We start from the raw sequence: 26,746 nt of genomic DNA, 5'->3' as shown, positions 1-26,746 counted from the left end.
GTTCTTTCTTTGACTTAAAATCTCCGTCCAAGCCTTCTATATATTAAGAGAATTAAAAGTGCATTAAAGAAAGTAATCACTTAAATGATGTTGCAACCGAGTGGAGATAAGCAATAGCATACCATGCAGGAGAGTGAACAATCTACCCGCTGGTATGTAGTTATAGACTATCAGCTTTTCATTCTTTGAATAGTATATAAGCACAGATTGGCATAACATTTGGATGTTGTCCCATCGTCTCCATAACTTCCATTTTTTGCTCAAACTCCCTTTCCCAACTGCCATAATGTTGGAAACAAAATTAGCTGCTAGGAGGACCAATTTCAAGTTGGTTGTTGTCTGATAGCCAGCTCGGTGGTAAAATTAACTCGTAATGGAGAGTAAACTTACTAAAACTAGAACAAGAAAGAGGTTTTGCCTAGTAAAATTAGGGACCAAATAGCTTCATCAAATGGATTTGTACGTAATTATGGATATTTACATAAAGACTGTAATATGTTTATTTTGCGATTAGGACTCTCCTACTGTTTATCTGTAAACCTGTTTATAGATTATAAACCTGTTTCTCTGTAAGAAAGAATGTCGAACAAGGTAAGATGAGAGGGGAAAAGCAAAAATTGCATGTCATGTTATGAAAAGTACTTCGATTGCAAAATTCGTGTGTTCCAACAAGGCCATTTGCCTACAAGACGCTCAAAGTGTATGTAGACAGCAACTGCCACAGGCAGTATAATGCAAGTCACAATTTACCCAACAAGTAGACTTTCAGAAACTTAATAAACACAAGAAAGAAAGGAGGAGATACTATGAAACCTAACCAGCAATCATTGATTGCCACCTTGTTCAAGCTTTTCAATTTCTTGACGACGCTTTCATTCAGCCTGTTGAAGTTGTCGCTCAGCATCCTTCTCTTCCTCAATTTGATCAAGATCATCAAATTCCTTGTACAACAAGCAACTAAGAAGACTTTTAATCCTAAGATGAGTTAAAAGGGATTTCTATTATACTTACAGAATAGAACCATCAGAAATTCACATACACACTTGCACCAGTCTACGCTCCAACAATGGGACCAACAAGTTACAGTTTTAAACTTCTTTCCATCCAAAGTCACTTAAATTAAAACATTACCATTGATTTGTAAATCTAGAGCACCTGCTCCATCCAAAGGTGTCTTCCACCAGAAAACAGAAGCGTTGTACCCGCTAATGACCATCCCAAAAGACTAATACGTTAAAACCATTTATCAGACGTAGTCAAAAGCGAGTCAGCTTGGACTTGTGCCGACTCTAGAGACTTCCCTCAAGGGAGAAACCACAGTAATACCGAACAAACTCACCGGAAAATGAAGGGTGGCTAGCAAGAGAAAAAGGAAGTGGCAATGGAGGTGAAGAGGGAGAAAGAGAAAGGGTGGCTAGAGAGAATGGAGCAGACTATTTCCGACTAGGGGACCACCTTAGAAGCAAACAAGAGCAACTACAAGGGGAAAGGGAGAAAAGGAGGAGAGGGAAAGAGGAAGATAGTGAAAGGAAAATTCAATATTAAAAATATAAGTATAAAAAAAAGGTAAATATCGAGTTAACTTATAATATCAACTTAATTAATGATATTATTTATATACACGATGTAGGTAAGAAAAATATTTTATATCAAAATTTATTTTTAATAATTTACTTAATAATGACATTTGATGTCATGATAAATAATTTATTTATAAATGCATTAAACATGTATTCAATTCTTAAATATGTTAATTTTAATTTTTATTTAAAGATTATATAAAAGTATAAAAAGACAAAACGCAATCAAGATAGTAATAGTATTGATAATTTAATAATTATATTAAACACTTTATTGAATTAGTGTCACCTATAACCGTGTCAACAAATCAATTATTAAATTATAAATACTCATCCTTTAAATTATAATTAATTATAATTATTTTGTTTAAATATTACAAAAATATATAAAAGCGTTATCAAAATAATAATAGTAATAATTTAATAGAAAATGTATTTCTAGTCTTTTCCAAGGTTGTAAATAGTAATATTGATAATATAATATACTTATATTTAAGCACTTTACTAAGTTGATGAGCGGTACTTATATTTAAGCACTATATTTGTTAGTGTCACTCTTGACCGAGTCACCAACTGAAATTGTAAAATTACAAAAATAGTCATTCTTTTAAATTATAAGTAATGCTATTATGGTTAGAGGTCATATTTATTTTGTTTGACCGAACAATTTAGATTTTTTTAATAATCCATCATAATTTGATTCGGATCTAAATTTTTCATATTAATTTTTGTTTTGATTTTTCAAAACTTATTTTCGTAACTAAATTTGTTTTATGAATATTGAATATTATTGACAAAATTTCAAAACTTTTTCATAAATATTTCTAAAACCTTTATTTTAAATATAAAACTTTATTTTTATATCATAAAAATTAAAATTAATTATATATTAAATAAACAACCGTCCAAATTCTTCGAATCAATTTTTGATATGATCTAATTTTTTCCAAGCCTTAATTATATACTTCTATAACATCTTTAAATAAAAAATAAAAATTATAAAATTTAAATATTAAACTAGAGTTCAATAATATTAAAATACAAAAGCATCACCACTTCGCTATATTCATTATTAACTAAAATTTAAAAGAATATTTTTTAACATAAATATAAAAATAAAATAAAAAAGACTACAAAAGAAACAAAAGGGAAATGATAATTTCAAGACCATAGCAAACTCAGTGCCATTGTGTGAACAACAAATCAATAAACAGAGTATTTTGAACCTCAACAACATCTGTTCAATTGAGGAATGATGCAACACAACAAAAGGATAGTAAAGTAATAATAAGCTTAACAAAGAGTTCCAACAGAAGCTTTTGGAGAGCCCTTCAAATTTTTCTAGATACTCCAATGTCTTAAGATGATGCTTTCAGAAAAGCTCTCCCAGGTTGACGATTTGCCAAAGGTCCATGGCATCCAAGAAGCTGCACATTATAAACACAACTTTCGCTTTTAAAAACACAATAAACACAGTAGTAGGAAAACAGAAATTATTCAGCTCCATGAAGGGAAGGAAGTCCTTCACAAGAGCTATGAATAGCTATATGATGTATTACATTCACAAGATCACAGAGAATAAATCATCGGTTGTTTGAAAGAGATCTATCGTTTTACTACCTTTGCATTCACACCATCTGGCATAATCCTGTTCTCAGACTTCCACTTCAGATAATCAGCGCGGTTGTACTTTGTGAATCCCCTGACAATACCAAAATAATTGTAAACCGGATTTCAATAGCATAGGTGACATGATGTTGCAAATATGTCCAGAATATATATTAAAATGAAAAACCTTAAGCAAAAATCAGAGCTTTTGTTCCCAAATACACACTTAAACATTATGTAGAACAAACTCAAGCATTTCAATTTGATGTCCAAGAAACAGAAAATGCATACCACTTCCTGCTAACAATAATCTTTTGACGACCGGGAAACTTGAACTTTGCACGGCGGAGGGCCTCCTGTGCATGGTGGCTGTTGCTGTCCTTGCAACGAACTGAAAGCAGGACTTGACCAATGTCAACTCTTGCACATGTTCCCTGAGGCTTCCCAAAAGCACCCCTCATTCCAGTCTGAAGCCTATCAGCACCAGCACATGAAAGCATCTTGTTGATCCGCAGAACATGGAAGGGATGAACCCTTACCCTCAAATGGAACGCATCCTTCCCAGCATATTTGGCCATGTACTTGTTGCAGGCAATGCGAGCAGCCTCCAATGCCTCACTTGAGACATTCTCTTTCTCCCAACTGACAAGATGGACACAGAAAGGGAACTCGTCAACACCTTTTTTCTTCATCCCAACATCATAAATTCTGATCTTAGGATCCGGAACACCACGGCAATATCGAGATTTTGGGTATGGCTTGTTCTTGATTTGGCGATAACACCTTGCAGGTCCTATAAGGAAGAAGTTCAGAAAACTAACACAAGCATGACACTCAATATCAACAGAATACAACCACTTTCTTATTTAATGCATGATAGAAACATAAAATAATATGAATCTGTTAGCAAGAGAAGTTTCTAGAAACCAAACATTAGTTAAGGCATGCAAGAGAAGGAGACATAATAGATGTTTCAATATGTTGTCATGTTAGAATTTTAGTTTAGGCACCCTCGCAAACAAACTTCTAATGCTTTCTATAGCGCTGCAGTAAGCCAAATGAGCTAATCCCTAGCACTGACACGGAATGCCAATTTAGAGCGGCTTAGCTGAACCTAGTAAGGTTTAGGGTTTAGGGTTGAAAAACTGAAAATTTTGTGGTAAGCTGAAATTAAAAGTTCCTTTTTCAGATGGCAATAAAAAAAAAAGCAAATGGTGATGGAGATGAGACTGGTAGTGAGTGATGGGTAGAAAATAAATCCAGATGCCATAGGGCTTTGTGTTTAGCATGCAACTAGAGGAGTGTAGTAAATGTAAAACCTAATTGTGGAAAATTAAGTTACGAAAAATTGAAAGGAAAACAAACAGCATTCAACGTTACTAATATATATAAAAACATCAATGAATTAACAAAAATCACAGCAGAAAAGATTTCAAGAACAGCTGTAAGGGCGATTGGCAAGCAATAGAAGGAAGGAGAGAAACTTACTCCTCCCCATTGCGTCGTCTGGCCTTGAGAAGAAGAGAATTGCAATGATTCGAATAATGCAAAAACCCTAGCCGTCTTTATTTCTTCATTTCAACTTCAACCATAGCCCATTAACCCAACCAAAAAGCCCAAACCCCAACCCATGCCCTATAAACCTTCAATATTCAAGAGTCGGATTACCCCTCCAAACCCCAAGTTTTGGTCTCGATTTTAATATTATAATATTTTATTTTATTTTATTTTTATATATTATATAATTTATATTACGCACAAATAATATTATTAATATAAACATTAAAAATATGATAACTTGTCTCTATTTAAAATTTTAATAGAAAACATAAATTAATATTTTAAATTATTTTAAAAATTTAAATAAATCTAAAATTAGCGTAACTTAACCATTTAACTTCAAGTCTCATATTTTAGGAGGAGTTAGGTTTAAACAAATAAATTATGTTAATATAATACAATATCTCGACTCAAATATGACCCGAATTGAGTGTCGTAATACTGTTTTTATCTTATATGTTAGTGTTTTGTATCGTTAACAGTGTTTTTTTAAAATAATTACAATACATTTTTTGACTTCATAAATGAAATTAAAGAATTTCGTATCTATTTACCATACAATCGTGTGTTACCCTCGTAATTTATAAAACAATTTCCTTATTTTCTATATCTTAAAATATAAAATTATATATTTTACGAATTATCAAAATTAATAAATATTTTAACATTTAAAGTCTATTCCATGTTTATATTATATAAATTAAATTCCATAAATAAGGAAATTCAATCCAATTTGAACTCTTCTTTTATATATATTTTCATCAAATAAAGCCAATTTGATTTTAAGATTAATAATTGAAAATTGAACTCTAAGAAATAAAATAATCTTATGTAAAATTTATTTGTTTTACTTATCATAGAGTAATTATAATTAATAAAAATGTTAATGAAATTAAATTCTAACTTATAATAAAAAGTATTTACAATGATAATTTAGAAATATAATACTGTGAATAACAATGACTACAGCTTGCCTTATCTCTCTCTTAGTGTTCATTCTTCCATCTTGATAATGACTTTCCTTGGGAACAAAGACTATAATCACCAATCCAAAATTAAGGACCAGTTTCGCATTACTTTTCAAAAGCATTTTTGAATTAAAAAATGCTTTTGAGCAAAAGCTAAAATTTTCTACTTCCGCTTTTGCAAAGCATTTTTTGTCCCAGAAGCACTTTTGTAAAGCTCAAAAGTGCTTTTTGTCCCAAAAATACTTTTGAAAAGTAGTGCAAAACTGGCCTTTAAGACAGTCTAGGGGTAAGGGATATACAAAACAATACAACAACAAATAATCACATCTAAGGTGTTCTATAAAGATTTTGAGAGAATAATCCCACTGAAGTTGTTTCTTTTGCCCAATTCTTGGCAGAGATTTTCAATCTGTGGGTGGGTGTTCTCTTTATTCCTAGATGATGGTATTATCTTCTCCATACCTTTACCAATATGATTCTCATCTTTCAATGGACCAAAGCCTGCAAGCAGCAGCAGCTACTTCTGAAACCATTTTAGAGGCATCTTCAGCCTGAAGAAACAAAAAATTAAATCAGAAAAAGCACTGGTACTAGAGTTTTTTCGACTCCATAAACGGGGTTGGTTAAAAATTTATATATAGGGGACACTTGGAAGTTCTATAATGCCAGTGTACCAAATAAAGTACCCAAAAGAGATACATTTATATTTATATAGGCCAATGAAAGAAGGAAGACCTACCAATGAGCTACTGGAATTCAGAAGTTTGGGTGTAGATGGGCTCTCAAATAATAGCTGGGATCTCAATATGGCTGGAATTACATAACAAATCAATATTGAGGAATAAACATCAAAGCAGACAATTTTCACTATCACTAACCATCCACAAATTAACCGTTTCCTCGAGACACTATCTCTCAACATCTCAAAGAGGAGTTCCACACAGAGTGATTAAGCAGTATCCCCTAAATATCCACACAGAGTGATTAGTCCTTGATTTATTTATCAATTCATCTTTCCCTCTGCTGTCTTTCTTGTTTCAGTTAATTTTTACACTGATGAGAATTTTTTATTCATATAGAAAAATTTTGAAACACCAAAGTTATTGTTAAAGGTTCTTAATGTTTTCTTGATCGAAGTTAGTAAAGCATTGGTTAAAAGAGCCAGTAAGATAGGGTGAATATTTTATCAAATGGAAAGAGCTACAACTTTTACCTTGGAAGTTATGACTACATTCTGCTGGTAAGCACAGCTGCATTGAATTAAAGCAGCTGCTCTGTCCACTGAGATACGAGATGACTTATTCACCGAAAACAGCTCAGCCCACAGAAGCAGCCACATCAGGAATATCATCAGAGCTAGATGGGTCCACCAATAGTTGATCCCTCATAAGCGAGTGCTGAGCATGACCAGTATTTATTCCAGATGCAAGCCCCTTGGAGAATTGTGCATACATTGCCTCGTCAGGTATCAAACCTGATTTACACATCTCAATTAATTGATTGAGGGCTGAAGGATATGGATAAGATCTGAACAACAGTTTAATTACACTGTTTATTGTACGATGGTCCAACTCAACTTCTGTCTTGCTGATTTCTTGCATCAACTGTTTGACCATTTTGAGATCTCTTCCCTTACAGAAACCAGAGATGACCAAATTATATGTGTGTGCATTAGGAAAAAGACCAACTTCCTTCATCTGGCTGTACAGTGCAGAGGCTTCATATATCCTTCCACTCTTAAAAAGTCCATAGATGGCAAAATTGTATGATACAACATCTAGAGGGTATTTCTCTTCAAGTGCCCTCCTAAACAATCTGAAGGCTCTGTGATATTTACCAACTCTTATGAGCCTATCTACGATAACAGTATGGACATGAGCATCAAGACCAGGGTAATACCGTATTAATGCTTGATAAACATTAACAGCTTCATCAAATCTTCCTGCTCCACATAGCCCGCTAAGCAATCCAACAAAACTATACTTGTCAGGTGTTAAACCTCTAGCAAGCATGTAATCATATAACTGTACAGCATGCAATGGATAGCCAGCCTTGCAAAAGTAGTTAAGTAGGGAATTACAGACCATTAGGTCCCCTTCTATTGCAAGTCCACTAGCTATATTGGGTAAAAGAGAAAACCTCCGGGACAAACATATGTTGGATAACAAAGAGCAAAATGTATAAGAATCAGGTACCAGATTTCGGTCAGACAAGCTCAGAAAAATACCAAATGCATCATCATACCTCCCAACCTTAGATAAACAATCTATTAATACATTACAGAGAACCAAGTCAGGAACATATCCATCACATTCCATTCTATTTAGAATGCTAGAAGCAGAATTGACCATTCTGGAATCCAAGAATCCCTTGATCAAACTAGTGTAAATCACCAGATTAGGTGAGCAACCAGTCCGAAGCATCTTTTTAAACAAAGCATAAGCCAAACCAGGTTGATCCAACCGACAAAGCCCATCAATCAATATACTCCAAACATTCATCGATACGGAAGCTCCAAGCGTAATCATCAAACCCAATACTTGATATGCCTCTGCTAGCCTACCCATTTTACAGAAACAATTCAAGATCATCTCAAATGTCTTAACATTTGGATAATATCCCAGCTGGATCATTCTTCTACTAACATATGAAATGTTAGACAAATCACTCAACTTGCATAAATTACACAAAGCAATATTAAAGGTCAAGAAATTGGGAAAGTGGGTATCATTCAAAACCTTGATAGCTTTATCAACATGACCAATTCTATACAAAACATCCATGACCACATTACGTGCAAATGTATTAGGAGTAAAACCAAAAGCGGCCATTTCGTGGAAAGTCTCAAAAACCATTCCATATAATGCACTACGCCAATAAATCCTCAACAAAAGCAAGAAAGTTTGTGGCTTTATCACACAACCAATATTTTCCAATTCCCCAACAATTCTTCTCACAGTTAGATACTTTTTGGTTAACGGGGAGACAACATTAACCATACAATCAAACGCTTGAGCATCATGAAAATAATTGGGTTGCTTAGCACACCATAAGAAAAAGCTCAAGGCAATCAAATTAGAAGGGCATTTGAGTAGAGTAGAGTGAACGATTTGAGGATTAATAATAAGTGTCTTTTTTTCACCAGAAAATGCTTGACTTTTATCAGTTGAACTTACCTCTGGTGCTGAAAAAAGGCGAACTGATATCAAACGAAAGGATGTGAAGATAGCGGTTGCTGGCGTTGAAGGGAGGAAGCCCCAGCGGCATCTCCATATCATATTCTAAGCAGTGTTTCAAATAGTAGTGGCCTAATGGTGTCTCACGGCCTCTATTACGCAGTTGCGGCGTTGTGACCAAACATCACACCGATAGAAACGGTTCAAGGCCACAAATAGCAGTCTAACGAGTAAAAAAAAAAAACAAGAACAAGAGTATGAGACGCAGAGGCAGAGAGCAGAAGGTTAAGTTTAGGGTTACAAAAATTACATTTAATTTGCTGGTCGGTCGGAACGAAAGGGCTTGGGTCTGAAGAGAAAGACGACGCGGCGGGAATGGGATGTGTGAAGAGCTCCAAGATTAACTCGTTGAGAAATTACTAAAGTATCTTATCATATTTTAAAGGTTAAATTCTTCTACTAGTCTATATACTTTGCCAAAGTTTCGAATTTAGTCTATGTACTTTAATTTCATCATTTTTGGTCCTTGTACTTTTCAAATTTTAAAATTTCAATCCTCACCAAACAATAACTGTTAAATTTATTAAGTTAAGTTCTACTATTTTTCAAAATCTAGTACGACAAACATATTATCATATGTGTAATATCATATCAGCTTGTTATTTTCACTTATTAAAATTTCAATTAATGGATTAGCATTGTCATCTATGTTAAAGACTGAAATTTAAAAACTCAAAAAGTTTAGGGATATAGAATAATCCAGTTGGAGAATATAGACTAAATCTACAACTGTACACGTAATACAATACTAGTAATTGATTTTAACCAAACATATTTAACTACTACCGTTTGGGTCATGATTAAAATTTCAAAATTAAAAAAAGTACAAGGATTAAAATTGACCAATTCCAAAAGTACAGAAACTAAAACCGATCAAATTAAAGTACAGTGACTAAATCCATAACTTTCACAAAGTACAGGGATTAATAATACAATTTAACTTATTTTAAATATGTTATTTTTGGTGAAGTTTTTTTCTTTAATCTTATATTTTCACATGTAAAATTAATTAAAATTGTATTCAATGAACTTTAACATTAATACTATCTAAAAACGGTAAAAGTACCATGAAAGGGCTTGTACTAAAAGTTAAATTGTATTTACTTTTACTAAAAAAATTGAATAAATTAATCCCTGTAAGTTAGATAAAAAGTAAACCGACCCATCTACATTAGTATGATGTATAAGTGCACACCATATATCATTATCAAGATATTTTGTCACTTACTTTGATTATAACTTAAAACATTATAACTTTTAATATATCACCATTACCGTTTCCACTAGAATTATATTTAATTTATTTATTAATTTTTAAATTCTCTTACGAAAATAAATGTGTCATAATCTAATATGAATTTATGATTTCGTATTAACATTTGATGGATGCTTTTATTTGATATTTATATTTTTAGTTTTTTATGAATTTTTTAGGTTAATAATTGAATAACAAAATAAAAATTTTATATTCTAACCAGTTGTGTTTGTTAATATATAATTAAATAGAAGCTGTTCATTAAAAAGAAACAATAGAAGATAATAATCATTTATATATATATATATATATATATATATTATTTAATAAAATATTTTTTCATAATCATTATTAAAATTTTTGACGAAAATTATCTATCAACTAACACTCAATGTTTTTGTCCACGGCATATCATATTTTGTTGACATAGCATTTTTATTAAATCTATTAAAAATCAATTTTTAAAAATATATATTAAAATTTATAAGAAAATAAAAATATAGAAAAACCCACTATTGATACACTACTAACATATTCTGCATTTTTTCTGTTTAACCTAAGAAAATTAAAACATGTTGATGATGAATTTGCAGGGAAGAAAAAGAAGTTGAAGTTTCGTGATTATTTTCAAGATATGACATTGGCAAATAACACCAATTTTCCTTTGGTGTTGCTATTTGCATTGGGTTTATCCATGGTTATGTCTTAGGTGTTAGCAAGATATTAATATTATAAATGTAAAAGTTATTGTTTGGTGATGATTGTTTACTTCAATAAACATCAATAACGAGAGATTATATCTATTATTTTTGTGAGTCGTGTATAAAGGCATCTTTGAAATATACATAATTCGTCCTATTGTAAAAGCTAACCCAAAAAATTATTCTGAACTCAAAATATTCTAAAGTAGCATTTGAATCCCCATGTTCAACTGCTTTCATCGTCTCTACTTGCAACAAGTTAAATTTTTGAAGCTCATTTTCTCATATCCCCCAATTTGGTCAGCGAAGAATGACATCATCTAGGAAGGTTGGATTCCAGCTCATCTCATCGCTAATACTTCAGCATTTGCACCAGCTGGAACTTCACGAAATGACCTTATTAGGTTATTCTGTGCATGATGTACAACATTTTGTGTTTCTCCAACAACTCCACTTCTTTATTACAATCTAACTACTTAGTAACAACATCCCTAGTTTTGGGTCTGACTTGGTTCCTCCAAACCTAGCATTGAAACCAAGCATATGAGCATAGCTTAGATAAAACGATTGAGCATCATCTAAGCTACTGAATTCCATTCCTCTCCAACTTTCTCCAATGATAATTTAGTAGTGTTGATAAAAAAAAAAAATTTCATGAACCTGTCTCTTCCCAAAAATATTTGGCCTTCCCTGTTCTGATTCTTCTTTTAAGTTAACAATATCTTTTTTTTTTGTCCTAAACATTCAGCCGTTCTTAAAACTGTATAAGCACAATATTTTTCACATTTAATCATGCACAACCACAAAAATTATTGTACTTACTGATTAAGGGGCTTGACAACCGTTTCAGTGTTTTCCCCAATACTTTGAACAAAAATCCCAATTGAAGCTTTCAGGGTTTAAATCCAACTTTTTTTGTATTATTCCACTGCAATAGAGAGAGAATGGTTTCTCTTTCAGTTGAAGCTTCATTGAAAAATCCCTTGCTTGTAGATGGAACCGTTTGAACAGTTATCTACAAAATCGTACGTGGCATTATCAATGGTCTCTGTATGTTTCCTTTTCTTATTTTTAATTTCAACCATTGATTTAAAAGATCCCACAATATCCACTAAAAAGTGTCTTTAAATAGATGCCATCGTTGATCATGCCACGTAAAATTTGTATTGAGAAATGTGAGTTTACATTTTACCCAATTCAACCGGTTTCAACGCTAAAGGAAAAAAACTAATTTCTAAAGGAAAACAATGTATGCGACAACCAATTCAACAAATTCCAAGTCACAAGCGCAATTTCTTAATTTTTGACATGACTTGATCAAACGACTATAATATTCTCATTTCTGTCTTTTAACCACTACCATTGATTTAAAAAGTTCCTACTAAAATAAGATCTCACGTTACTGTTAAAAAAGTTGAACTTTTTAAAAAAAAAAAAAGGTATCCAAACATATTATGACCAAAAAGAACAAGGTGTATCCTTGTATCCTTACGTGAGACTGTTTGGCTAGAGGACTCACAGTCAAATGCTCAAGGTCATCACTAATAATTTGCACACACAAATATTGAAGAGCAAATCCACAAATTTATTAACCAAAAAGAAGATAATGTTCCAATTTCATTATCCCATATCCATAACTAAACACACCAACTCAAGACTTAATCCAAGTCCCAACCAAAATGCATGAAAGTATAGTAGCACCAAAATGGGGGCTTCCCAATAGTTTCAATACCTATGTTCCAGCTTCTCCTTTTCTTTGAAATTTTGGACATACCTGCACCCAGTTAAATAGACAAAACACATGTTAAGCATTAAGTCAATGTGCTTAACAAATTATGGATTCTGTGCATGTATACTTTTGAGTTTCCATGAGCAGTCTCAAGTGGAGCTCAATATTCATCACAAAAGTATCCGTGTTGGTTGGACTCAAGGGTACATGTGGGATTTGGATGTGCACCGTTTTTTCTTTTTCTAAATTTTATACTATCGATATTATATCCATGATACTCTACGAAAAACAAGAATTCAGGTAACATAGCAAAACACTTCCAAGCCATGCATATAACACTAATCAAATCACATTGAAACTGTTGCCATACATGAGCAAGAGCAATCTATTCCGCTCCACTTAATCAGGCATGAGAAGGGGAGGGTGAGGTCCCATTCCAAGAACAAAAATATTCATAACGAGTCAAGAAAAAATGATAAATTATAACAAGTAAAACATACTGTCCATGGTTATACCGTACACATGTATTGCTCTTTCTTGTTTTCCACTTGTTCCTCCCAGAAGAAGTGCGACAGCTAAGGAATGTAGGGTATAAGTTGGCTAAGTTGTACAGAAAAGGCATGTTCCTAATTCTAGAAAGCTCATCCTAGAACTACTCGAGTTAAATTGCACTTGTAACTTCTCCATCAGCTCTAACTAACATTACTCGATTACACAAATTATAATTTCCACAAAACAGTACCCAGTCTTATAAAGTATGATAACTCTCATAAAAATTATTACAAGTGTTGTAATGTTTCGGGTAAAACGAATCTTTTGTAATGTGTAGTGTAATATTGGAGCTGATAAAATGCTTATATGAAGGAGCTCTTTCTAGAATTTTCTATTTTCGATTTAATATGCTATTATGATAAAACATAGAATCAAAAGTATTTGCCCAGATTGCCGATTCAGTCTTAGTTCAATTGACATAGGCATTGTTGTCAATGCAGAGTTATTTATGAATTGAGAGGGATTATGTGTAGTTCTAAGCATAGTGTAAAAAAAAAAAAGCATATATGATAAAACCTGTTAAAAAAAGGTAACTGCCCAGATTTTTTTAGCTTTCTTTATTTGAGTTTGAGATTGAACTGATATATTAGAGCTAATGTAGAGCTTATACATATAAACATATGGTTGAAGGAGATGAACTAGTTCGATAGCAACATTTTATATAAATGGTTAAGTTACTAGTAAATTTTAGGATTGGAAAATAAAAGAAAGAATGAAACTTAAATCATAGATAGATCAAAGATACGGTGAGAAATCGAAGAAAAAAAGGAGGGGGATGCGAGGAAACCCTAAAGTGGAAGGGAAATAAATTACGTGTAGGTGCCGACGAGAGGGGTGAGAAGAAGAGTAGCGCTGATCCAATTCTCAGAGACCTTGTGGGTAATCTTGGCAGGCAGATCCTTCCATAGCCCACTCATTATCTTCTGCTGGAACGGTGATAAAGCATACACCACTGCCCTCATCTTCACCGGCTGCTTCCCCATTTCTTCTTCTTTTTTTTTTTTCTTCGGTTGTCTGACGGCCGCTATCAAATGTCAAGTGTGACTATGAGTGAACCAAACAAAATCCCTCCGAGTTGGGCCAACGGTTCGGCCCAACTATCTGTCTTTGCTGAGTGTTGTTGTGCAATCTAGACTTGACCATGGATAGACATTTGGTTCGGTGCGAAGAATCGCTCGAAAAGTTAAAAGATTTAAGTATAAATATAAATTTAAAAAACAAATCTAGATAAAAAAGGCTTGTTTTTCATCCGAACCAAGCTTCGAGTAGATTTTTTTTTGGTAAAAATTAAGTTTAAAAAGAAATTTAAATATATTTTTTAAATTAAACTGAACCCAATAATCAAATCTGATCCGATCCAAATTCGACCCGACACATTACACAACAACTGTAGTCCAAACAAATAAGAAAATCATCTGCTAGAAAATACCAGAAATAAATAGATAAACAAATAAAAGGAATCAATTTTCTATCTGGTGCGAATTTATCTACTTTCTTTTTCTTCTGATCCGGAATTTTCCTTACTTTCAACTTCAAAGGAAAATATGAAAATCTTTGAGGTTCCATGCTTAGAAGATAACTACTCGTATCTGTGAGTTTTTTTATTTAATTCTCTTTTTTTGTTCTTGTTTGTTGATTGACGAATTGTTGAATTCGTTTTTTTTTTTAATTAATAAAAAAGGGTGATAGATGAAAGCACAAAAGAGGCGGCAGTGGTGGATCCTGTGGACGCGGAGAAAGTTTTTGATGTAGCAAATCAGCATGGAGTTGTCCTCAAGTTTGTTCTTACCACTCATCACCACTGGTAATCACTATGCTTTCCATTTAAGATTGACTGCTAGTAGAAGAATTCGGAGTGGAATATGTTTGTTTGCTTTGCAATTCAATCTGCAGGGATCACGCTGGTGGGAATGATAAGATAAAGCAGTTGGTGCCTGGGATCAAGGTATATGGTGGTTCCCTTGATAATGTTAGGGGCTGCACGCATCAGCTCCGAAACGGCGATACCTTATCCCTCGGCTCTCATCTCAACATTTTGGCTCTTCATACCCCTTGGTATTATTTACTCTTCTCTTCTATTACAAACCTTCTATGTTTGTTATTATTTCCCTGCGTTTGCTTGTTTCTCTTTCTTTCTATATCTCAGTTTTTACTTTTATAGAATCCCTCTTTGCCCTGACCCTCTCATCCTTTCATCAGCCATACCAAGGGTCACATTAGTTACTACATCACAGGCAAAGACGGGGAGGACCCTGCTGTTTTTACTGGAGATACCCTCGTAAGTTTGAACCTCTTATCTTTCTTTTTCCTTTATATGCATGCATTCATTCTTACATACATATAATATATATATATATATATGTATATGTATATATATACATATCTGCTGTTACTTGTTACTTTCTCCTTTATCTGATTGAAGCTCATTCAAGTCCAAAACGAATTCTATCTCCTTAGTTACTGGCTTAAGCTTTTAAGATACAGAGTTCTTCAATATATGATACTAATTCCATTTTTCCCTTGGCTACTGTTTTGGCAAGTTGTTCTTGGTTGTTGTGTAAGTTTTACTTGCATGGAGCATTTGAGTTTCTTCCCAATTGTTGGGATCTTGCCTTGTTAACTTTAAGTTTTAGGCACACAACTTTAGCCCTTACCAAAAGGCTTTTTGATGGTTAGGAGGTAGATCTTTATCTTTATATTGTTTACTTCTGTCGTTTTGATTGGTCTGGAAATAATTTTTCATTTCTCATTGTATAGTTCATTGCTGGTTGCGGGAAGTTTTTTGAAGGCACAGCCGAACAGATGTATCAATCACTCTGTGTAACACTGGGTTCACTGCCAAAGCCAACTCGTGTCTACTGTGGCCATGAGGTACAGAGATTTACCGTTCCCCATTTATTATCTGTCTCTGTAGCCGATGCTGAATTGTTTGAGATATTCACCATGTATGCTTGTCAGCATCCAGTGTCCACAAAGGTCCTAGCTAAGGAAAATTTTCGGGTATAATACTTAGGCATACAATGTTTTATTATCCAATTCATATGGTCAAATGCCTAGTCATTTCTTGAAAGAATAAACTTGGAAAAACTAGTTTGACAGTACGCGTCACATATATGATTGGCAGTCATATTGATGTTGTAACAGGAGGTACATGGTTTATGTTGTCTGACCAACTAGATAGCTTATTGATGCTGTACTGCATGTTCTACTTTGTTTTGGGTGTCTTCTTATGGTTATTTTTGTTTTACTTCTATAGATATTTTCATCAGATAAGAGGGCCATATTTCCTGTTTGACATAAGAATGGCAAACTAGCATATATTATTGACAATGTCTGTAGCAGTTTAGTTAAGCTAGCATACAAGGTACATGAATCTTAAACTAGAAAATCAGCAATGATTGTGTAAGTGAAAGGTGAAGATATATTTGCAGTCCGTGGAGTGTCTGTTAAAGGCTGGATTAATCTGCTGTGCTGAATAATTCATGGAAACTTTGAAATGAGAGGAATACTCCCATTTCTTTCAAAGTTTGTTACATCTTTAAAGAAGAAACTCTGCATTTGCAAATGAGTTTGTTTTTGCTGCATTTCTTCTCATTTCAGAAACTATATAAAAATGTTTGGTCCTATATTTCTCTGGTACACAGGTGAAGAACTTGTTACACCTCAAAAGAAGAAACTTTTGGTTGCAATTATTTTGTTTTTGCTGCATGTCTACTCATTTCTGAAGATTAATGAAAATTTTTGGACCTATGTTTCTGTAGTACACAGTGAAGAACCTGCAATTTGCATCGACAGTTGAGCCGAAAAATGCAAGGATACAGCAGAAGTTAGCTTGGGCTAATGGTCAGCGCAAAGCTGGTCTACCCACCATTCCCTCAACCATTGAGGAAGAAATGGAGACAAATCCATTTATGCGAGTTGACCTACCTGAACTTCAGGTTTACTCCTTACCATAAAATACACCTTTAAAGTGACAAATCTACATATGTTTCAATGTCATGTTATACTGTTGCAGATTATGGCTCAAGCTTTTGTACTAGTCTCAAGATGTTCTTATGCTTACTCTTCTTCATTTGCTTGTTTTTGGACCATTTTGCACTGATTTGTGACGTGGTCATAGCAGTATACATATTTTCTTATGTGGAAATTTATCGGATTTGCAGGGGAGTATTGGTTGCCAGTCTCCTGTTGAAGCACTCCGGGAGATAAGGCAGATGAAGGACAATTGGCGAGGCTGATCATGGAGTTGCCTAACTACAAACGAAGGAAAGAAAATGAAAAGGACTAGCCATATTTCTTTTTTCTCTTTGTTGTTAAGAATAGAAAAAAGAATGTTGGTATGCTGCTGAAAGATGGCTTGGGAGTTGTAATCAGTTAAATTCGAATGAAAATTTGATAATGGGAGTTTGGAACCAACTTTCCACTGTTTCTTGTGGATGAATGCAGGGTAGAGTTTGTATTAATATGGTTTCAAGAGTTAATGTTAATGGTGGTAGTTGAATTCTCATCCCTTTGATGTTTAAACTCTCAGCTAATGGGAGTGGTTTGAAATGTTGGATTCATGCTCTCATGGAATGGACAAACACATTATCCGCAGCGTAGGCTTAACTTCTTTTCTTGGTGGTGACGTGTAAGAGTTTAGTGAGTCGTCATCAATTATCATTTCCTTTTAAGTTACACATTATTATGATTATAATAATTATAAGCTAAATAAATAAAAGTTGAACCCCTTTACGGCTCTAGGTGTGGTCAGGGTATGAGTCATGTTAGTCGTGTTTGTTGTTCGGGTTTTGTCTTGTTCTTGTAATTTACCAATACATATATATATTGAAAGCAAAACGAAATGAATTAAAGGGACGGGACTAGCTAGCAGGTCAGGGGTGGCTTACTCTGAAAATGATATATTTTTTCATTGGCTATCTACAAGGAAGGTACTCCATGCCATTGCCAATTTACCTTTACCTTTGCCTTTGCCTTTGCCATTGCCAGGTTCAGTTATATTAGGAAAGGAAAATGATCCCATAGTATGTATGTATATTGCTTCTATCTCTTCCAAATCCAAAAGAATAACAACTATAAACAACCATTTTCATTGTCTCCTCAATTTCCATCCTATGCCATCCATGATTGTTAGTGTTCTTTTTGGTATATCCATGATTGATATAGATGATGCCACCGAAAATAAGGTTCTAAATGTAAGAGAATATGCCTCAAGTCCAAGTAAATGAGGACAACCCAACGTTCTAACTTTACAAGACGATCGATTGACACATAGCATGCAAGTAACAAGTCAACGCAAGTAACAAGTCACTACAGTTTGACAATGATACCTGCCATAGGTTACAGGGTAGGATCAACAAAATGCATGGAGATACAATCCTACCAAAATAAGGATATTAGCTCCAATTAGTCACATGAAAAGACCACTATGAGGACACTAAAGGCCCCCTGATATTCATACCTAAGTACATCCATTTTTAGAGGGATGCCTACTATTATTGTTGTCATTACTTTATTAAAATATTTATTCGAGCTTCCATCATTTTCCTTTTCACCAACTTAAGCATAAAAGAGCATCTCAGAGCATAAATTTTATTGCTCTAATAGTCAGGGCGAATCTAGAAAATTGATGAATTAGACTTGAAATTAATAAGAATTAAGCTTAGATTATGATAAGACTAAATTGTAAAGCTATAAGCTTGATAGTTAGCTTTGTAACATTAGAGACCAAATTGAATAAATTTAAAACCTGTTATGAAATTATTCTGAGAATAGAAAATATAGGGTCCCTAATGAAAGAATGTGAAATCGAATTTTGATCTGATGCTAAATATCGAAAGACATGCTTACACCGAGTATAGGGATTAAATTGAATAAAAGACAAAATATATTTGGCTTTGAATTTGACTTTGAATTGGATGAATTTTGATATTGTGTATTTTTTTGAATTATCATATGAAGCTAAAGATGACACTGGGCCATCGAGAGAAAAAGGAAAAGCAAGAGTTGTCGACAAGTGACGCGAGGATTCAGTTTGTACTTTTATGATTCGAGATCAATTTAATTGTTTGCATATTCATGTTAATTGCATGATTGAATATCGAGGTGATTATATAATGGTCGTATGAATTGATTCATTGTGATTGATATTGAATATCGAGATAGTGGATTGAATTGAATAAAATAGAAAGTAATATAATTCAATTGATACATGATTTATGATATGAAAATAGTTTGAACTATGCTATGTGGTATTGGTTTTATATATATATGAATCGATAATGATGATATGAAAATTGGTTATATAATATAATTGAAACATTGATCAGATATAGTTGGCATGCCATAAGATTAGATAATGTACGGGTTTATGCACTTTGTGTGCTAGGATGCGTTCGTGCGCCAAGATGCACTTTGTGTACCAGTATGCACTATGTGTGCCAACTTCCCTTACTTTAGTTTATCCGAAGATGCACTTCGATGCCAGATTGGTGTATTAGTTAGACGGTCTGCGTATCCGTCTGAGTTCAACTCAGGTTAATAGGGATTATAAAACGTAAGCTTGATAAATGATATCTAATTGAAAATGATGATATGAATTAGTGGTATATGTGTATATATGCAAATTGAGAATAAAATTCTTCCATTTTACAATCCTTTTTGGCTCTACCCACATATTTTTTCAAAAGAATAAGCGATTTCGTTAAAGTCCTCCAAAACAATCCATGCACCAACATTTTTATTCCTAAGTTGTCTTAGTAAATTCCAGGACTCTCTCCTAAACCTTCATCTGGAGCTCCATAAAACCCGGTAAGCCTCTATTTTTTACCATTGGCATCATCAGTAATGTCCATGTTGATAAAATGATATATAAAACATATTTATATATATAATTAGCATATATATATGTTGGATTTAAATAACTCGCGCGATTGAGGCTATTGATTCGAGTTAGGTCCTTCTAATTCGCAAGGTTATCGAGGAGCTAAATCATGCATGTTTCAGTGTTATTTGTTCGATAAAGGTTAGCTACTGGGCGTTCCTTTAGCTAATTTACACACGGAAGGGCTAGTGGTCCAATGAGTCCTCGATCATAGGTTGGGGGAGAAATTTATTGTTCGGGATCATTTCAAAATCGAAGCCTAAATCATGCCTGAAGCTAGAGTGTCATCACACCAATTTATTTAATCTTATGCAATTCCGACTTTTATTTATTTTTATATTTAGCCAGTTTAAAACTCCTTTTTATTTTCGTACAGATCAACATACATGGGCACGGTAGTTCCCTACTCCCCACATTCAAACTTATATACTATTTTGATGTAAAAATTTTATTTTCGATGGATTCAAAACCCACCAGAATTTTTATCTGAAAAATAATATCATGTTGGTTTGTTTTTCATAGTTTATTTTAATTATATATTTTTTCATAACTACACTTGGCAAATAAGATTTAAGACAATCATCTCACATTGAGAATATAATAATATAATGGGCTCAAAAACATGAGTAAATATCATCATTAAATTCCATTTTTCTTGTATTGTTCATTAAAATATTCCTTCGAGTTTTCATCATATTCTCTTTCGTTGATTTAAGCATTGAAGAGCATCTTTAAATATAAAATTTAGCGCCTCTTAGTTCACCTGAAATCTTTACAACCCCATCCTTCTCACAAAAGATAAACACCCTTCATTCTCTAAGATGCAAATTTGCCATCCATCTATAAACTTATTCCTGTCTCTTTTATCCCTCCTTCGTTGGTTTGTTTAATGCTTCAATACTAGTGGCTATGCAAGCATGATCAAATATCCATTAGTGAATGTACCATACGGGTGGGTGACTTGTAGATAGTGTTATGATCAACAACTTTTTCCATAGTGATGCATCAATGGTTCGTGGTCCCATAAAATTCCAAATGTTCCCCCTAGTGGAACAGTACCAGTTGTTGGAATAAATTGCAGAGATAGTGGTATTTCATTTGACAAACATATAAAGATTTATATGATGTCCAGTCCTGTCAAGTAATAAAATTAAGGTCATAGTCTTGCAGGTTGCACATCCTAAATGCTGGTATTAAGCCGGACATATATGATGTCTTCATACCCCGATTGGTTGTTGCTCAACTCTCAAGATTTGTAGGTTCGCACAACCATTTACCAATCATGTTTTGGTTTGTTCTTTGCTAGGTGGGTTAGCTATAATCATTTCGCTAAACTAAATAATTAGTCATTAAATTATGAGTAAATTTTTATTTTAATTATTAAATTATTCAAAAATTTTCATTTAAGTCGTTAGGCTGTTAAAATCAATGCTATATGTCTTTCTCTATTCGCACTGCATGCACCAATCGAAAATTTTCTTTCTTCTCTTCTATAGTTCAATTTTTTTTCATGAAATAACTTTGAACATCACGAATCTGAGAATCAAAATTCAAACAGTTTTATCTCTAATCTCCAACACTGACCGTCAGATCAACTTAGATCTAAGATAAGCTCTTCTACTCGTTGATAGGTATTGATCCGCCATATTGATTGTCAAATCATTGCTTGGAACTGGTTAACAGAAATTTTACAAAAAAACTTAAACAACCTAATGACTTAAATAAAAACTTTTGAATAGTTCAGTGATTTAAATGAAAACTTTCGAATAGTTTAGTGACCAAATTATATTTTTTTAGTTAATTGACCAAAACAAAAACTTACCAATAATTTAGTGACTAATAATTTAATTTACCCTAACTATTTTATCTTGTCCCCTCCCCCCTTCCTTTTTCTTTCTTGAAGATGGAGCTTTTCAATGGCAATTATTAATGGTTAAATTACAGTTCGGCTCCCAAAAATGATAAAAAAATTGGTTTAATTTTTTAAAAATTATAAATATATAAGTTATTAAAATGATAAAATTGAATTTTTACAATCGTAAAAATATATAATGTAATTCTGACCTCTCCAAAAATATTTTCTGACTTCAGCCTTGAAACTTTTGTCTAAAAGCATTTAATTTGTTCTATTCAACCAACATTAATTCCTGCACAAACACAACACTATCACTATTACTAGGTAACTAAAAATGAACTATTATATGTTTATGTGTCTTTCTTCTTCCTTAATGCTCTCCATTAGTCAAAACCTATGTAGCTACTAATATATTCAAAATTTAAGGTAGAAAACACAATGAATATCTTGAACCAAAAAGAAAGAAAGAAAGAAAATGAATTTCCCATGTTAACTGATGGAAAGCATTATTATATCCTACATGTATGTATATGCAAGTGTTTTATTCATGATAGTAATGTTTTATAATTTAGTCCATATCTATTTTAAACCTGATTTGGTTGTTTCCTTTCACACCTTTAGTTATAAAGGTAGAGTTAGGAAATTGTTTTGGGATCAAAATGTAATTTTATCATTATATTAATTTGTAATTTTTGAAAACTAAAGGAACTATATGAACAATTTTTCATTTTATGGGGGCTTGCCCCTCTCTACCCTTGCTTAGCCATATCTCCTACCATTCCACACTAAGCATTGGCAAGTTCATTAATGGATGGCAGTGAAATTAAAATTAATGGTAGGATATATAACGCCTAAAATTAGGCTTAACTCAATCAAGTTAACACTCAATTGATTATTTTATAAATATTTTAAATAACATTTAACATAAAAATTTGTTAATTTCATATTTTTGTATAAATACTTTAATTAATTAATGTTTGTATAAATTTTAATAGGACTAAAAGAGAAATTGATAAGCCATAAAAGTAACATATTTTAATCTCATTCTTGATGTGTTTTTGGATGATTTATTATTTAATTTAGTGAATTTGATGCTCCTACTCTTTTAATTTCATGTTTCTATACTTAGGAGAGCATAGAGGATCAAAATGAGCAGAAAATGGGCCAAAATCAGACAAAACAAGCTACTTTCAAGATCCACACGGCCTGGCCATTCCCACACGGGCGAAGCACATGACCGTGTGAGTCACACGAGATGGCCACACGCCCATGTGTTAGCCCGTGTCGACATTGCTCCCTGTTTCCCAAACACGCGAAAAAAGCCAATTTTTAGGGTTTCTGAGCATTCTAAAGTCTATAAATACACACTAAAAGAGGACCTAAGAGAACACGTAGAGAAGAACGAAGAAATTACTCGAAGAACGCTGTCGGAATCAACTTAGATGTAGGATCTCCTTCAAGATAGAAGATCTCCAGTCAACTTCTTTATAAGTTTTTGGGTTTCTTTATGTTTTGTTGTTTTCCTAATTTTGAGATGTTTTCCTTCCAAATTATGAACTAAATTCCCTAGATACCTAAGGAAGATGAAACCTATGACGGATCTTATTATTTAATTTTCTAAATTACATGATAAATACTTGATTTCTTGATCTCAATTATGTGTACTTATTCCATGTTTTAATGTTTTCAGGATATTAATTGATGATTGATATGCTTAATTCAGTGGAGCAAAAGTCCCTGTTTAAGAGTAGATCTAACATAATTGAGTGGAGTCAAATCTAATAGGGGAGTCCATAGATCGAGTTAATGCGACAATAGGGGTTTTAATTAGAAAGAGATTTCAATTAATCAACCAAGAGTCAGTTATTTTTACTCTTGAAAGAAATATTAATATAATTTATGGATTTCTACAGATCAAGATAAATGAATAAATTGTTTAATTCAGATTCAGAATAATAAGTGAAGTCTAGGTAGATTCTTTCCTGGGTATTGTCTATCATATTGGTTTATTCGATTATTTTCTTACTTTATTCTCTGTCGAGTTCTTAATAATTAGTTTAGATAATTTTAGATTAAAACAAACTTTTTTAATTTATCGGCTAGATAATAGAAAGATAGTAAGTACTAGTACTTTTAGTCCTCGTAGATACGATATTCCCGACTCACCAGCTATACTATTATTTAATAGGTGCGCTTGCCTTTGTCGTGATTTTAGTTAGTTAAGTGAATCATCATCAGAAATCATATTATTTGTTAGATAAAACCAATTGATTCACTGTAGCTTCCAGTGGTGCCTTTGGCTCCACTTAGAAACTACAAAAGGATTACTGTAATGAGATTGCCTAAAAAAGGTCCATTGGCCTTAAAGTGCATCCAAAGGCACTCAATTGAGAAAAGTTCAAAACCAATTTTTAAAATTTAATACTTGAATGATAGGCAAATTGATAAAACCTTTTTGGTCCTCCAACATTACCAAAAAAAAAAGTTATTTTAGTTCTTCATTTAATTTTTTTTCTTTTTTAGCCGTTAAACTTGCATTATTTATCAAATCACCCCAAAATAGATGGAAAAATTAACATTCGTTAACTTTGCTGATGTGGCATACATGTGGATTGCCACGTGTATATCATATTAGCAATTAATTAATTTTTAAAATAATTTTTTGGTTTTTTAAAATTTTAAAAAGTAATTGCTGATATGCATTTACATGGCAATTTGCATGTATGTCACGTCAACAAAGTTAACAAACGTTAACTTTCTCATCTATTTTAAGTGATTTGACAAATAACACAAGCTTAATAACTAAAAAATACAAAAAATAAATATAAAACTAAAATAATTATTTTTATAAAATTAAAAAGTCAAATAAGCCATTACCTAAAAAACTCTCTTTTAAGTTAAAGTTCAATTCTTAAAATTTTCATTTTAATTGTTAAACATATTATGTAAGTATAGATAATAATTTTATACTTATATTCTAAAATTTTTATATAATACATATTTTTAATAAAAATAATTTTATTTAAATAACCACCTCAATAAAATTACCTTTTGTCTATCATAATAATAATAATAAAATTTATCACTTATCCTATCGTCTCAATAAAAATGGTCAATTATCCAAAAAAAAGCCTATCACTTTTTAAAAATAATTTATTTGTATATAAGTATTGGAGAGATCTCCACTTATACTTGGTGAAAATTAAAATAGTTTTACACATGTTTGTATATTTTTATACAATGCAAATTTTTGAATCGATCCGACATTGCTATCCTATCGATTTAAAAAAGTGTATATATGAATAGCTATCAACCAATTGATAGTTTTTTTTACATAAAATAAATAGTGATGCGGAAGCCTGGGGTTAAATTTTAAGAGCCTGAACAATCAACTCAAAGTTTATGATTCTTTCTTACAATCTAAGTAACTTCTTGCAAGAGTAGCTTCTAGACCAAAGTTCTTGGGTTCAAATTTAAAAATTTCCAACTAGAATTAGATGATAAGTTAATTTGGAAACAAAGAATTATATAACTAAAGAAAAGAAACAAAAGATAATAGATGGATTAATGAAAAGAAGAAAGAAGATGAATGGTGTTGATGACAAATAGTTGGATAGATAGCTTAGCCTCTTTTGTCGAATTTGCACCAACAAAGAACTAGGTTGACCTTTAATTGATCTTCCCAATTGACTTGAATTAGGCAAACTAAAGTTATGATGAACCTCCTGAACAATTCTTGAAGAATTGACGAAAAGTTCTATCAAGAAAATATCATGAAACTATTCTTGTAAGGAATAACTCCCTTGGAGTATTTTTATTAAGAATAATCAAGAAAAATGCATTATATATGTCTATAGAAAATATAATATCATATATACAGACATAAGCTACTTGGAAAGTAAGGAAACAACCCTTCTTTTGCCTCTAAGCAATTGACTTTTCTTTAACTCTAAGCAATTGACTTAGTCATAACATTACTCTTTATGCTAAATTAGTTTAAAATACTTAAAAATTTGTAATAACTAAATCCCTAAAATATAAAGCTTTATAAATACGTTATTGAACTTATATATAATCAAAATTAAGCATTGATATTGAACTCAATATGATTTAAACTCAAATTAAAGCCCGAAACTCATAAATCTCGTAATAAACTTGTTCAAAAGTTTTTGTTTGCATAGTCTTCACTGAAACGACCATATCTTGAGCTCTCGAAGTCAACATAAGGTGATTCAAAGTACATTTTGAAGCTAAGAGACAACTCTTTCATTGGTATGGAGACATTTTAACCTAGAAATGTTTGAATACTATCTAAAATTGTGTCGCAAGTCAGCTGATTTTTCAAACTTGAAAATTGACAGTTTTGGTGAAATTAATTTAATATATATTTTCCATATTATTTATATTTTTTCTTTTCACTCATACAATAAATGTGATATGATCTAGTTTGGCATATATAACATGTGTGTATGTATGTATATTTTTAAAAAAATATAGCAAATCGTGGATGAGTAAGTAAAAGGCTAAATTTCCCTCACCCTTAATCATGTGATCAGGATTTCGACCCTTACTCATGGGAATGGGGCACATGTCATAGTCAGTCGTTTATTTCTCTAAAGCACACCCATGATGAAATGATTAGTCACGACTGTTGACAGCACGTTTGAGTCTATGTCCACCTGCTTATTGCAATAGCAATGATGCTCGTTGAATTAAGGCTCAATCAATTAGTTTGTTAAGCATTATTTTTTTCTTGAAAGGGTTAAGTGAGTTAAGCATTATTTTTCTTGAAAAATGTGAATATCTAATTAATAGGCCA

General features: G+C 32.4%; 4 protein-coding genes across 5 annotated transcripts; 1 reads left to right on the top strand and 3 right to left on the bottom strand.

Annotated features, from left to right (window-relative positions):
* Positions 1-2,613: 2,613 nt before the first annotated feature.
* Positions 2,614-4,825, bottom strand: LOC108457700 (60S ribosomal protein L10-like). Its single transcript, XM_017756781.2, has 4 exons — positions 4,677-4,825; positions 3,480-3,981; positions 3,201-3,282; positions 2,614-3,007 (listed from the first exon to the last, which is right to left on the bottom strand). Exons 1-4 carry the CDS (start codon positions 4,684-4,686, stop codon positions 2,939-2,941), a joined length of 663 nt encoding a protein of 220 aa, XP_017612270.1. The 5' UTR covers positions 4,687-4,825; the 3' UTR covers positions 2,614-2,938.
* Positions 4,826-5,613: 788 nt separating this feature from the next.
* Positions 5,614-9,328, bottom strand: LOC108458142 (putative pentatricopeptide repeat-containing protein At1g16830). 2 transcript variants are annotated; one of them, XM_053026855.1, is made up of 4 exons: positions 9,203-9,328; positions 6,930-9,115; positions 6,456-6,526; positions 5,614-6,267 (listed from the first exon to the last, which is right to left on the bottom strand). In XM_053026855.1, the coding sequence occupies exon 2, from the start codon at positions 8,992-8,994 to the stop codon at positions 7,033-7,035; it is 1,962 nt and encodes a 653-aa protein (XP_052882815.1). In that variant the 5' UTR covers positions 8,995-9,115; positions 9,203-9,328; the 3' UTR covers positions 5,614-6,267; positions 6,456-6,526; positions 6,930-7,032. The 2 variants fall into 2 exon arrangements, with proteins under 2 accessions (XP_052882815.1, XP_017612911.1); XM_017757422.2 differs by lacking the exon at positions 6,456-6,526 and having other exon boundaries at positions 6,930-9,322.
* Positions 9,329-12,472: 3,144 nt separating this feature from the next.
* On the bottom strand, positions 12,473-14,349 carry LOC108460428 (cytochrome b-c1 complex subunit 8). The gene is made up of 2 exons (XM_017759923.2): positions 14,003-14,349; positions 12,473-12,682 (listed from the first exon to the last, which is right to left on the bottom strand). The coding sequence occupies exons 1-2, from the start codon at positions 14,170-14,172 to the stop codon at positions 12,634-12,636; spliced, it is 219 nt and encodes a 72-aa protein (XP_017615412.1). The 5' UTR covers positions 14,173-14,349; the 3' UTR covers positions 12,473-12,633.
* A 101-nt stretch (positions 14,350-14,450) lies between these two features.
* Positions 14,451-17,785, top strand: LOC108460429 (hydroxyacylglutathione hydrolase cytoplasmic). The gene is made up of 7 exons (XM_017759924.2): positions 14,451-14,780; positions 14,871-14,993; positions 15,083-15,244; positions 15,389-15,467; positions 15,947-16,060; positions 16,951-17,127; positions 17,353-17,785. The coding sequence occupies exons 1-7, from the start codon at positions 14,734-14,736 to the stop codon at positions 17,425-17,427; spliced, it is 777 nt and encodes a 258-aa protein (XP_017615413.1). The 5' UTR covers positions 14,451-14,733; the 3' UTR covers positions 17,428-17,785.
* Positions 17,786-26,746: the final 8,961 nt, after the last annotated feature.

This window comes from Gossypium arboreum, chromosome 4 (genome assembly GCF_025698485.1).
Source record: "Gossypium arboreum isolate Shixiya-1 chromosome 4, ASM2569848v2, whole genome shotgun sequence".
NCBI classification, from domain to species: domain Eukaryota; kingdom Viridiplantae; phylum Streptophyta; class Magnoliopsida; order Malvales; family Malvaceae; genus Gossypium; species Gossypium arboreum.
This window is presented reverse-complemented; position numbering and strand designations above follow the sequence as displayed.